The sequence below is a fragment of the Capra hircus genome, chromosome 3, assembly GCF_001704415.2.
Source record: "Capra hircus breed San Clemente chromosome 3, ASM170441v1, whole genome shotgun sequence".
NCBI lineage: Eukaryota > Metazoa > Chordata > Mammalia > Artiodactyla > Bovidae > Capra > Capra hircus.
Window position 1 is genome coordinate 10,995,257 of NC_030810.1, and position 14,077 is coordinate 11,009,333.

Below are 14,077 nucleotides of genomic sequence, written 5' to 3' on the forward strand. Positions count from 1 at the left end.
TCTGTGCGACCCTATAGACAGCAGCCCACCAGGCTCCCCTGTCCCTGGGATTCTCCAGGCAAGAACACTGGAGTGGGTTGCCTAAGGCTTGTGAATTCAGAAAGAGTAGAGAGCCATATTCCCATGGATAGAGGAGCCTGGTGGGCAACAGTCCATGGGGTTGCAAAGAGTCAGCCATGATTGAGTGACTTCACACACTCATTCAGCAATAAATAAATATATTTACTTATACACCGAATTTAATTTTTAATAATTAAAAATTATACTACTATTCTAACTTTGTGTAACTATGAAAAAATTAAAGGTGGAAAACAATATTTGAAATAAACTAAGACTATAGTAATTTGAAATGTTCTGATTTCTGTACCAGAAACCTGATAGAATATGTGCTACACACTTGAACAGAAAAAAGTTACAGCTTGCTGAAAATGCATGAATGAGTGAGAGTTTCGCTGTTAACTCATATTAAAGAAATCCCATTATTCCCTTAGGATTTCCTGTGTACCTACCTGTGCTGTTACACCTGACCATCTCATGTGGACTGAGGGCACCAGTGTCAATCTCTGTTTGTGAATATTAGTCCACCTTGATTAGTAATTGTCAGATGAAAATTAAATATAAATACTTCTAATGATTTTTTCCTCATACTCCAGCATACCCCCTAGCACCTCTAGTACTTGCTTTTTTAAATTTGAAGTATAGTTGATTTATAACATTAGTTTCAGGTGTATAGCTTAGTGATTCAGTATTTTTTGCAATTATACGTCATTATAGTTTATTTAAAGATAATGGTTATAATTCCCTGTGCTGTCCTCATGCTGATCTGTTTAATATTTTATGCTGCTGCTGCAGCTGTTTACTCATTAATTTGTGTCCAACTTTTTGCGACCCCATGGACTATAGCCAACTAGGTTCCTCTGTCCATGGGATTTCCCAGGTGAGACTACTGTAGTGGCTTGCCATTTCCTTCTCCAGGGGATCTTCCCAACCCAGGGATCAAATGCACATCTCCTGCACTGCAGGCAGATTCTTTACCACTGAGCCACCAGGGAAGAGGTGGTAGTTAAAAGCTAGGGAGAGTGCATAGAGTCAAGATAAGAAGACTGAGAATAGATTCCTGGGATAAGACTCAGGTTTGTCAATGAAGACACTCAGGAGATTGGAAAGGTAGGAAAACCAGGACAAAGTAGAAGGTGTTTCAGAGAACGTCAGTCGAGTATTATGATTTTCAAGGATAGATCACAGTTGTAGATGCTTAAAGAAGCCAGGAATATAGAGACTGAAAAGAGGCTGTGTCTGAAGAAGTCAGTGGTGGTCTGAAGGAGAGTGTTGTAGAGGAGAATTGTTAGTTAAGCCACCTTGAGTTTAAAATCTGTTACTCAATCTAGTCTGTCAGTTGTTTATGAATACTAGAAGTGTTTACTAGATTAACTATTGTGGTTATATAAGGTTATGAAAGAATTCACACCCATGTGAACTGGCAGTAAAGATAGTTTATGGTGAAATGCTCTGATGTAGTATGAATTTTGTAAAATATTAAAAATTTGATCTAAAGTATTACTCTGTATCTTTAAACTTTATCTTGATGTAAAAGTATTTATTGGCTACCCTCTCTGCTACTTAGCACAGAGGTATGAAGTTAAATTAGAAGTTGGAAGGATACTAGGAGAGGCTATCAGCTGTTTTCATTGTGTTTTATAAACCACTGGGTGATTTTAGCATCTTGTTATATCTTAGCAGTATTGTTATACCTTCTCCAGTATTCTTGCCTGTAGAATCCTCATGGACAGAGGAGCCTGGGGCTACAGTCCATGGGGTCACATAGTCGGACACGACTGAGTGACTCAGCACAGCACATACTTTAGCCATCTTCCTTTATTCTGTCTGTGCTATAGTCACAGATTAATTTATTAGCTGGGAATACTAAATTAAGGTGAAAAGTCACTTTAGAGGAATATATTATTTCATGCCTAAAGACTAAATGTAATATTTATCTCTCCTAAAGACTAATGTAATATTTCCCATTCTACCTTTAGGGAGTAGAAAATTAAGAGGTACTTAAAAATGAGATGAATGAAGATGGGTGTCTGTGAGTTTATAGTAACAATTAACAGGAAAGGAAAATAATTTCCTCTCCTCCTTTTTATGTTAAAATTTCCCTCTCCTACCATTTTTCTGTTGTATGAGTCAGGTGATAAAGTGGAACTTACTGAAACCAATATTAAATTTTACTTTACAGTCTGTGCACCAGAGCATGATGGAATCAAAAGACTTGGTACCAGAATGTAGGAAGTGGTGGTTGAGGTAAGAGTGGGAAGGTAGGCTGTAGCCCTTTGTAAGACCTAATGTACTCAGGTAGGTTCCATTTTTTGTAGTGATTGCCAGATATTCTTCAGAATTTAAAAATTGTATCCCGAGGTTCCTCAGAAATGCATCATATTATTCTTTGCAAGAATTCTTCCTTCTTCAGACTAAGGTTATTAGTAAAAGGAAGCCACTGAAAAGTGGTGAGACGTTCTTACTCCCAATTATTTAGATTTTCTTTCCTGCATGCTTTTTTAGAAGTTAAAATATTTTATGTATTTTGGTTATTGTAGCTTTACTTTTTATTGTAAGCTAAGAAGCTGGCTTAACAATACACACTTAAATAATTGTTCTGAAATTTCTACAGTTGAACAAAAGACCCCCCCCCCCCGATTGTTATAATAAGAGGCTAATGCTCCCCAACTACAGTATGGAGAAAATTCCATTCACAGTTTCTGTTAATTACCAGCATTCATTCTTTGTATTATTTACAGTATTTGATGCTGCTACATTATAATGTATCCATTAGTTGTTTGGAAGAGTTCAGTATATCAGTATAATTCTTGAAGCACGTGTTTGAGATAATTATGCTTAAATTTTTATATAAAAATAATACCATTCACATTTACTTTTTTCCCCCAAGGTACTTTCACTGATATCGCACATCATTCCTATAACAGTCCAAGACTATTACCTCAGTTTTATTGATAAAGGAACTAAATTTAGAGAAGCCAAGTAAATTTCCTAACAATTTAGTGGCAGAATGAGACTAAAACCTCTTGTCTGCTTATTTTTTCTCCAGGAGTTATGTTACCACATATTATAAAGATTTTTCAGATTGGCCATTTCTCAGTTCAGACTTTCTTCATAATTCAGTGAGTACTTTTGCTGCTCTAGCTGACTAGATGACGAGATAAATTAGTATTTTGGAGAGCTTTTCCTCTAGTTTTACATCCCTTCCTGATGGACATTCTGATAAACTACCCTTTGCCACTGTATCATTTGAGATAAAAAGCGAAAAGTTGCAGTCCCTGGATTTGTCAGTTTGTTAACTTGAATAATAAAATTCCATTAAAAGTCAAATACATCATTTAATTACATTGTATTACTGAGAGGTTAAAGTTAAAATTGCTCAATGTGTCTATAATTCTAATACCATTCTGTAAAGACTCTGAAGTCTTGAGTTCAAATCAGTTTTTGGTGTAATTAATCACAAAGGAGTCTCTGTATGTTATATTATGATAAAATCTACAATTTCATATTTGATATTCTCTTAATTAAATTTTACTGTTAGAGGGGATTGTAGACATTATACATTTCGATCTTCTAGTTGGTATCTTCCCTTATATAACTGTTCCTTGAACAGTTCTAGCAAGGATGAACTCAGGTACTTTATGAGATAGTGTAAACCACTTGTGAATAACTCTGGTGGTTAGAAAATGTTGGAAATTTTTGTTGCAAAATACTGCTTCTTATACTTTCCAACTATTTGTCTGATTTCTGTCCTCCCATACAAGGAAGATACTCAGGTTTTCACATGACAGTCTGTCAAAATAACTGAAGACTTCTCTAATTTCCTTTGACTCCTTCCTATTTCCAGACTGAGTCTTTACTTTGATTTATTTTTATTTATATTATGTGAGGTTCGGTCAGAATTATCTTCTTCTGCTTGTGTTTCATCTGTTAGGGTCTTAAGTTTTTTCCAAATTGAACAGAGTACTCCAGAATTTGAAATGACCTGTGTAATAGATGGTGGAAAGGTTACCTGCCTTATACTGGCTATTTAAATATATGCAACCTGAGTTCTTTAATTTTGAAGAAACTACATCACAATATTAGTTCATTTGGGGTTTATAGTCATCTAAAGCTTCCTTGGTGGCTCAGATGGTAAAAAAAATCTGCATGCAGTGCAGGATACCTGGGTTCTATCCCTGGATTGGAAACACCTCCTGGAGGAGGGCATGGCAACAAACTCCAGTATTCTTGCCTGGAGAATCCCATGGACAGAGGAGCCTGGCGGGCTGTAGTCCATGGGGTCACAAAAAGTCAGACACAACTGACTGACTAAGCAGAACACAAAGCCCTTTTGCATGAAAGCAGTGGATAAGTTCAGATCCTTTCATTTATTTTTATTGCCATTGAACTTTTCAAACATAAGTGTTTCGACTTTACAGTTACCGTTATTATATTTCATCTTCATTTATTTAGTTTATTGTTGCAATTTGTCTGTAGCTTTTAACATTACTAATTTGTTTTTGGCATACTAGCCTTTCTTGTGTTTGTATCATTTGAGAGTTTCTTAACCAACAGATATTTTTTGATTACTTATTATAGGGCACTAGATATGTTTCCTTTGCTTATTGTATTAATAGTTTGGGTGTGGGGGAGAACTTTACAGATTTATTTTGATAAATGTTTCCATGAATATCCAAGTTAACTTAGAGAGAGAAAAGGAACTTGCCCTGCCCCACATTATAACTTAATAAAACACCCAGTAATCATGGAATCGTACGATACTGGTCCAGGAACAGACAAGTAGACCACTGGGACAACATAGAAAACTCAGTTCAGAACTTAAGATCAACTGTTCTTATAAATTGATCAGTTAAGTATAGACTGTTTAGTAGACAGTGTGGGAAAACTGATTCATCGTATGGAGAAAAAATTGAGTTCTTACATAATACTATTTATAAAGAAGAACCTAAGATGGATTAGTGACCAACATAAGATAAATAAAATTAATAAAGCATAATGCATCTTTGTGACTTAATATTAGCAAAGTATTTCTTAAAACCTTAAAAAATGAAATCATAAGTTGAAGAAATCGAGTCATTTGATGATACATCATTAACGTTTTCAGTTCAGTAAATACATGGACATTGTTAATAGAGGGGAAGATATTTGCAACAACTAACCCTGTTAATGAAATAATATTAGAATAACAAAGAAACTCCTTCAGTTCAATGAGAAGACTGGCACCCCAGTAGAAAATGAGCAGAGGAAATAAACAGGGAGTCCACAGAAGTAGGGAAATAGGACCCTCCAGGAGGATGGTTTAGTGCAGGCATTCTGAAGAGCAGTTTGGCAATTCTTCATCATTTAGTTGATAAAATTCTCTTGGACCTGGCAGTTCTGTTCCTCAGTGTATATAGCCACAGATTATTCTCACAAGTTCATAAAGGGACATAGAAGGAGATAATGCCTTGCAGCAGTGTCTTGGTGGCTACTGAGTCTGTATTGCTGGGGGTCCAGATAGACAACATGTAGAGTTCAGTTCAGTCGCTCAGTCGTGTCTGACTTTGTGACCCCCCTTGGACTGCAGCACGCCAGGCTTCCCTGTCCATCACCAACTCTTGGAGCTTACTCAAACTCATGTCCATCGAGTCGGTGATGCCATCCAGCCATCTTATCCTCTGTTGTCCCCTTCTCCTCCTGCCTTCAATCTTTCCCAGCATCAGGGTCTTTTCAAATGAGTCAGTTCTTTGCATTAGGTGTCCAAAGTATTGGAGTTTCAGCTTCAGCATCAGTCCTTCTAATGAATATTCAGGACTGATTTTCTTTAGGATGGACTGGTTGATCTCCTTGCAGTCCAAGGAACCCTCAAGAGCATCAATCAGAAACAATGAACTAAGTGTCCCACAGCAATGTAAATAGATTTTAAAAACCTTAGGCAGAGGGTAAAGCTGGGATGTATACAAACAGAGGGATGTTCATCAAACATATTAGAGAAAATAATTTATTGAGAAGAATGGGAATAGGGAAATGGATATGGAAGGAAAAGAGTCAGTTAGGGGTCTTAATGGATGAATGATGATAATGTGGCAATGAACCGAGGAGCGTGATTAACTTAACCTTTTGTATCTGGAGAGTAAAAGTGAGGTTTGGAGGCTCATGTGGCAGTGGTATAAAAGTTGGGCCGGAGAAGAAAAATTAGAGGCCTAAAAATTAAAATAATCCAGGTAGTAGGACGTGAGGTTTTACGTTGGCGGTAATTGGAATAGAAAGTAAAAGAGTGGTGCAAGAAATACTTGCAAAATAAAATTCAAAGTTGAGGGAAATAGAAACTTTGAGCATTTGGAAAGTTTCTCTGGGTGTCAAATCAGCTTAATTTTGTTCCAGAAAATGCTTCTTTCTCCTTTCTCTTCTATTTGACTGGGCTAGAATTGAACATTTTTTTCTCATCCTTTTAAATGTACTATAAATTATATTTAGTACTATGTGAATTACTGTCATTGTAATATATTTAGATTATATAAACAAAATAAAAAATCATTCTTTTCTTCGCTTCTTTCTCCAGAGGTAACTAACCATTTTATCTGTGTGGTACATACCCTTCTAGATATTTTTCCACTGCTTTTACAGATTATGTGTGTGTAAAAATAAATTTGATTTGTGGATATTTGGTGTTATTCTCTCTATAATCTGCAATTTTTTTTAATGTCTAAAAAACTTTAAAAGTATCTTTCCATGTAAGTATATAGGATAAAAATATTTGCTGGGTAAAAAATAGAGGTTTCAAAACCTTTTTATTGGCTAGATAACATTGGAATGGGATGGAGGGGTACAGAGTACAGGTGTGTTTATTGCTCTTAAAATCTCACAGTCTAGTAGAAGTAAAGTATATAATACTAATACTACAGTGAAGTAAGTGTTCTAATAGATATATGTACTAGGTGCTGTTTTAGCACAAAGGAAAGAGCACCATATTCTTTGATAAACGTGTCAGTTAGTGCTTAGATGGTGAAAGGGATTTTAGATTATCTATAAGGATAATATTTTGCAGGTCACCTGTGTCCCAGAAAAATTAAGTAATTCACTGGAATCATTTCCAGAAATCAGTCTTTCTGGTATCCTAAACTGTAATCCAGAAGGGAAAATCTTTGTCATGTATAATGATCTTTTAGAATTTTGTGACAGCTTTAAATAGTGTAAGAAACTAGTTAAGATTTTTGTATTTCATCATGCAGAGGATTATATTTATGCATTTTTTCCCTTTCTTAGGGAGGTGGTTGACTCAATGGTTCAGCATTTTAAAGTGACTATATTTGGGGACCGTAGACCAGTTTATGATGGAAAAAGAAGCCTTTACACAGCCAATCCACTTCCTGTGGCAACTACAGGGGTAAGATGCTAAGATGCGTTCCTTTATCAGAAAACTATACATTTGCAGTGTCTTTTAAATGCATTTATGACCATTTTATTATGGTCTGTATGTATCATTTATCAGTTTTAACATGTTATTTTTAAATAATTTCAAACTTAAAGTTGTAAGATTCATGCAGAGAACTCATGTATACCCAGATTCATTAACATTCTTAAAGTTTACCATTTGTTTTATCATTCTCTTTTTTTCTTTTGCTCTCTTTGTGTCTATAGAGACAGCTATATATAAAGATATGTATACATACTTATTTCTTCTTGAACCATTCAAGAGTAGGTTTTGTATATTGTACGCTTTAGTGTGTTTTTCCTAAGAACAAGCATAAAAACCACAGTACAGTTACCAACTTCCCTACATTTTATGTCGGTAAATTTTTGTCTGATCTGCCCTTAGTCCAGTTTTCTCATTTGTTCCAGTGATGTCCTTTAGCATTTTTTTCCCTTTAGTATAGAATCCAGTCCAAGTTCCTGAATGTATTTACTTTTTTCTTAACTTATTTATTTTTAATTGAGGATAATTACAATGTTGTGTTGGTTTCTGCCATACCTGAATGTATTTAAATGTCATGTCTTCTTTGTTCTGGAAAATTTACCAGCCCCCCCCTTTTTTTTTTTTTTCTTTTATGAAATTAGCATGGTTGAAGATTATAGCCAAGTTATTTTGTAGGATGTCCCTCTGTGTTTTTCTGGAGCTTCTTCTTGATTAGATTCTGATTGAGGTTTTTGGGCAGGAAAATTGCGTAAGTGTTCTTTCCTTATAGTGTATCATGTCAGGAGGCACATAATATGTATTTGTTTCACTAATGGTAAGGTTAACTTTGATCACTTGGTAAAGCTGGTATCTGCCATGTTTCTCCTTTCAAGTTATTCTTCCTTATGTGGGGAATAGAGTTTAGTTTAGTTTTTTTTTTTTTAATTATAATTGTGGTAAAGTATATGTTTAAGCTGGTTTTAGAAAAAGGCAGAGGAACCAGAGATCAAATTCCCAACATCCACTGGATCATCGAAAAAGCAAGAGAGCTCCAGAAAAATATCTATTTCTGCTTTATTGACTATGCCAAAACCTTTGACTGTGTGGATCACAATAAACTGCGGAAAATTCTGAAAGAGATGGGAATACCAGAGCACCTGACCTACCTCTTGAGAAACCTAATAGCAGGTCAGGAAGCAACAGTTAGAACTGGACATGGAACAACAGACTGGTTCCAAATAGGAAAAGGAGTACGTCAAGACTGTATATTGTCACCCTGCTTATTTAACTTATATGCAGAGGACATCATGAGAAATGCTGGGCTGGAAGAAGCACAAGCTGGAATCAAGATTGCCAGGAGAAATATCAATAACCTCAGATATGCAGATGACACTACCCTTATGGCAGAAAGTGAAGAAGAACTAAAAAGCCTCTTGATGAAAGTGAAAGAGGAGAGTGAAAAAGTTGGCTTAAAGCTCAACATTCAGAAAACGAAGATCATGGTATCTGGCCCCATCACGTCATGGAAAATAGATGGGGAAACAGTGGAAACAGTGTCAGACTTTATTTTTTTGGGCTCCAAAATCACTGCAGATGGTGATTGCAGCCATGAAATTAAAAGACGCGTACTCCTTGGAAGGAAAGTTATGACCAACCTAGATAGTATATTCAAAAGCAGAGACATTACTTTGCCAACAGAGGTCCGTCTAGTCAAGACTATGGTTTTTCCTGTGGTCATGTATGGATGTGAGAGTTGGACTGTGAAGAAAGCTGAGCACTGAGGAATTGATGCTTTTGAACTGTGGTGTTGGAGAAGACTCTTGAGAGTCCCTTGGACTGCAAGGAGATCCAACCAGTCCATCCTAAAGGAGATCAGTCCTAGGTGTTCATTGAAAGGACTGATGCTAAAGCTGAAACTGCAATACTTTGGCCACCTCATGCAAAGAGTTGCCTCATTGGAAAAGACTCTGATGCTGGGAGGGATTGGGGCAGGAGGAGAAGGGGACGACAGAGGATGAGATGGCTGGATGGCATCACTGACTCAATGGACATGAGTTTGGGTAAACTCCGGGAGTTGGTGATGGACAGGGAGGCCTGGCGTGCTGTGATTCATGGGGTCTCAAAGAGTCGGACACAACTGAGCGACTGAACTTTGAACATATATAACGTTGGGCTTCCCTCGTGGCTCGGTGGTAAAGAATCTGCCCGCAGTGCAGGAGCTGCAGGAGCTGTGGATTTGATCCCTGGGTCGGAAGCTCCCCTGGAGGAGGACATGGCAACCCACTCCAGTATTCTTGCCTGGAGAATCCATGGACAGAGGAATCTGGTGGGCAACAGTCCATGGGATCGCAGAGTTGGACACAACTGAAGCGATTTAGCACGCATGTACACACAAATAACATTATCATCTGAGCAATAAATTTTAAGATATGGTTCAATGGCAAAGTACATTCACAACCATTGCCAGCGTAAATCTCCATCTTATAAAACTGAAACTCTGTACCCGTGAGACACTTAACTATCCATTTTCCCTCCCTCAGTCCCTGGCAACCATCATTCTACTTACTGGCTTTATGAATTTGACCTCTCTCAGTACCTCATTTACGTGGAATCATACAGTATTTTGTGTTTTGTGACTGGTTTATTTCACTTAGCGTAATATTCTCAGGGTTCATCCATGTTGTTGTGTCAGAATTTCCTCCTTTTTAAGGCTGAATTGTATCCCATTGTATGTATATACCACATTTTACTTATCCATTCATCTGTTGATGGACATTTGGTTGCTTTCCCATTTGAATGTGAGTTGACTCTCAGTTCAGTTCAGTTCAGTCGCTCAGTCGTGTCCGACTCTTTGCGACCCCGTGAATCGCAGCCTGCCAGGCCTCCCTGTCCATCACCATCTCCCGGAGTTCACTCAAACTCAAGTCCATCGAGTCGGTGATGCCATCCAGCCATCTCGTCCTCTGTCGTCCCCTTCTCCTCCTGCACCCAATCCCTCCCAGCATCAGAGTCTTTTTCAACGAGTCAGCTCTTCGCATGAGGTGGCCAAAGTACTGGAGCTTCAGCTTTAGCATCATTCCCTCCAAAGAACACCCAGGGCTGATCTCCTTTACTCTGCTGCTAAGTCGCTTCAGTTGTGTCCCACTCAGTGCGACCCCATAGATGGCAGCCCATGAGGCTCCCCCTTCCCTGGGATTCTCCAGGCAAGAACACTGGAGTGGGTTGCCATTTCCTTCTCCAATGCATGAAAATGAAAAGTGAAAGTGAAGTCACTCAGTCATGTCCGACTCTTAGCGACCCCATGGACTGCGGCCCACCAGGCTCCTCCGTCCATGGGATTTTCCAGGCAAGAGTGCTGGAGTGGGGTGCCGTTGCCTTCTCCGTCCTTTACTCTAGGGACCTCATATAAGTGGAGCCATACAGTATTTGTCCTTTGTCTCTGGCTTCTTTTACTTAGCATAATGTCGTACAAACTGTACCATCTTACGTTTCCATCAGCAGTGTACAAGGGTTCCAAATACTTGACACCTTTGCCAACATTTGTTTGCTTATCAGTTTTTGATAGTTGTCATTCTAATGAGTGTGAGGTAATATCTCATTATGGTTTTGATTTGAATTTACCTAATGACTGCTGAGCGACTGAACTGAAGTGAACTGAATGACTAATGAAGAACACCTTTTCCTATGCTTATGGGCCTTTTCTGTATCTTCTTTGGAGAAATGTGTATTCAATTCTTTTGCCTATTTTTTAATTGGGTTATTTGGTTTTGTTGTTGTTGAGTCTTCGGAACTCTGTATGTATTCCTATGGGATATATGTTTTAAAATATTTTCTCATATTCCATAGATTGTTTTTCCACTATGTTGATTTTATTCTTTGCACCAAAGTTTTAAGAAAGGGAGATACTTTTAAGCACTTATAGAAAGTGCTTGAAGTGCTCAAAGCTTGTTTCTTTTGATTATCTTTAAACTTACAAAGATAGTTAATAAAGGAGATACTTTTAAGAATCCTGATTCTCATTAGACTTTTATTAACTGATGATTCTTGCTTGGAAGGATTATTATTATATAACAATGGTTGTTTTTCTAATTCTGTCATTCCTTCTACATTAATAATTGGTATTCTACTGTAAGGGAGCACATTTTCTCCTCTTCTGTGTATTTATCCTTATTTATTTGCCCCGATTGTCCCAGGTTTGGCCTGCAGGAGCCCGTTTAAATTTGTGTGCTTTTGTCATGATACAGCTTTTTTTTCTTGAGTACTTCCTTATTTTTGGACCCAAGATATTCCAAGTTCATCTTACGTTTTCCTTCTGATAGTCCTGCAACTAGCCATATCTCAAAGGTACACTGGTTCCTTTTAGTTGAGGAATACAATTTAGAAACCAAAGTCTTGTTGCTGGATGTGCTCATTGCTGAGGTCAAACCGATTCTACTAGTTCTAGTCTATCCCCACTGGATTCTTCCTTTACTCCCTATGTTGCATATTTGTAACTTTCTTTTCCTTCAAACCCCTGACTCCACAAAATATCACCGCTTTTATGTGTTTATTGAGTCATACAGTACATATAGAGTAGTTTCTGAATTACTACATGATGTCACTATAGAAGAGAAGGCAATGGCACCCCACTCCAGTACTCTTGCCTGGAAAATCCCATGGACGGAGGAGCCTGGTGGGCTGCAGTCCATGGGGTCACTAAGAGTCAGACAAGACTGAGCGACTTCACTTTCACTTTTCACTTTCATGCATTGGAGAAGGAAATGGCAACCCACTCCAGTGTTCTTGCCTGGAGAATCTCAGGGACGAGGCAGCCTGGTGGGCTGCCATCTATGGGGTTGCACAGAGTTGGACACGACTGAAGTGACTTAGCAGCAGCAGTCACTATAGAAAACAAATCTGATAGTGGGAATTTAAGGTTTTATTTTGTATGCAGTTCTTTCCCACTCACCCCTCTGCCACACCTCTAACTGAAAGTGTAGTCAACATATGTTATTATGTTCAGAAGTTTTGCATTAGTGTTTTTTTTTTTAATATTCTTTCAATCTGGCTGTTATATTTGTTTGAATTGCGTTTGGTTTCATTTGATTTTGTATCTATTCAATTTTAGCTTTCCCTCTCCATCTTTGTCTTTTTGTTGTTGTTGTTGTAGGACTTAATTTAACATGCTTCCAAAAATCAAAACTACACTGGAAAATATGCTCAGAATTGTTAATCTCTCACTTATTTCTTCCAGTCTTTTCCTTCCTATCCTTTGAAAGTTAGCTGCTTTTTCTTGTTTCTGATTCATGCTTGCTGTTTCTTTTTACAAAAATAATACTTGCTTTTTTAACAATATTGCTTAGAAGTTATTCCATAGCAGTTCCAACCGGTCTTCCTCATCCTTTTTTTTTTATAGTGCCTAAATGGGCATTTAAGTCATTTCCATGTTTTTCAGTGACGAAGAGTGCTAGCACAAATGACTTACTGACATTTTAGTCTCTTGATTTGACATTGAGATTCGTTATTTTTTTGTATTTGTCTTTCTCTTAAATATTTAAACTTAAAAACAGTTGTATTTATCTTTTAAACTTTTACCAATTGACTCTTCCCATCAACAGGTGGATTTAGATGTTACTTTACCTGGAGAAGGTGGAAAAGACCGACCTTTCAAAGTGTCAATCAAATTTGTCTCTCGGGTGAGTTGGCACCTACTCCATGAAGTACTGACAGGACGGACCTTGCCCGAACCACTGGAATTAGACAAGCCAATCAGCACTAACCCTGTCCATGCCGTTGACGTGGTGCTACGACATCTGCCCTCCATGAAGTGGGTGCTTCTGGCTTTTTTTTTTTTTTCCTTTTTAGACTTTAAGTAGGAAAGCTGTCTTCTGAAGAATAGGTCTTGTAGTCTTTCCTTGGCTAACCTTCAGATGTATATTTTGATTATCTCAGTTGAGGAATCGATACCAATTCAATGACAGAAGTAAGTTACATAAAATTTTCTGACTTAAGAAAGTAAGTGTACATCGTTACTTAGTTGTTCTGTTGGATATTTTTCAGAAAAAAAATGTCTAACCCTTTTTCTTAGGAGCTATCCATCTTGAGTAACTGATACATTTTCAGTTTTAGTATTTTAGTTAAATCAGTTTGTCTTAAAGGTGATTTCATTATTTTTATAATAGTATCAAATTATGTTGAAATTATTACTCTTTTAATCATATTAGCATCTCACACATGTATATATGTATCTTTGTGTATATGTAAAGGATCAGTGTGTCTTTTTAAAGAAAAATATTGTCTTGAGACTTCTTGGCAGTCCAGTCAGACTCTGCGCTTTCAATTCAGGGGACGTGGGTTCAATCCCAGGTCAGGGAAATAAGATCCCACATGCTGCGCAGTGTGGCCAAAGAAGAAAAATACTGTCTTACAAACACATTTCTCAAAGTAGCTTTTTGGTTAGTGATTGTTTAGTCTGTAGCATTTTTTAAGATAAGAAATATTTTTTAAAACTTTTTAAATAAAATTAAGCCTTACTCAAACTAATGTTAGTTTTAAGTATAGAGAGTTTCAGTGAGGGATTTTTTTCATTTTGAATAGCTGCTTTTTGCTTTCACAAATTTGGAAAACTTTTAGTTTCATATATTCATAATGATTGGCATTTTA

At 37.2% G+C, this 14,077-nt stretch overlaps 1 protein-coding gene across 3 annotated transcripts in view; it reads left to right on the top strand.

Moving 5' to 3' along the window:
• The window catches only part of AGO3 (argonaute 3, RISC catalytic component), a 125,647-nt gene that overhangs the window by 35,746 nt on the left and 75,824 nt on the right, over positions 1 to 14,077 (top strand). The window contains exons 2-4 of one of the 3 annotated variants that reach the window (XM_018041526.1): positions 2,240 to 2,304; positions 7,306 to 7,426; positions 13,033 to 13,241. In XM_018041526.1, the coding sequence (XP_017897015.1) occupies positions 2,255 to 2,304; positions 7,306 to 7,426; positions 13,033 to 13,241 (380 nt within the window). In that variant the 5' untranslated portion in view covers positions 2,240 to 2,254. Of the gene's footprint in view, positions 1 to 2,239; positions 2,305 to 7,305; positions 7,427 to 13,032; positions 13,242 to 14,077 lie in introns of those variants that run through there. The other 2 variants (XM_018041517.1, XM_018041535.1) reach the window with 2 other exon arrangements.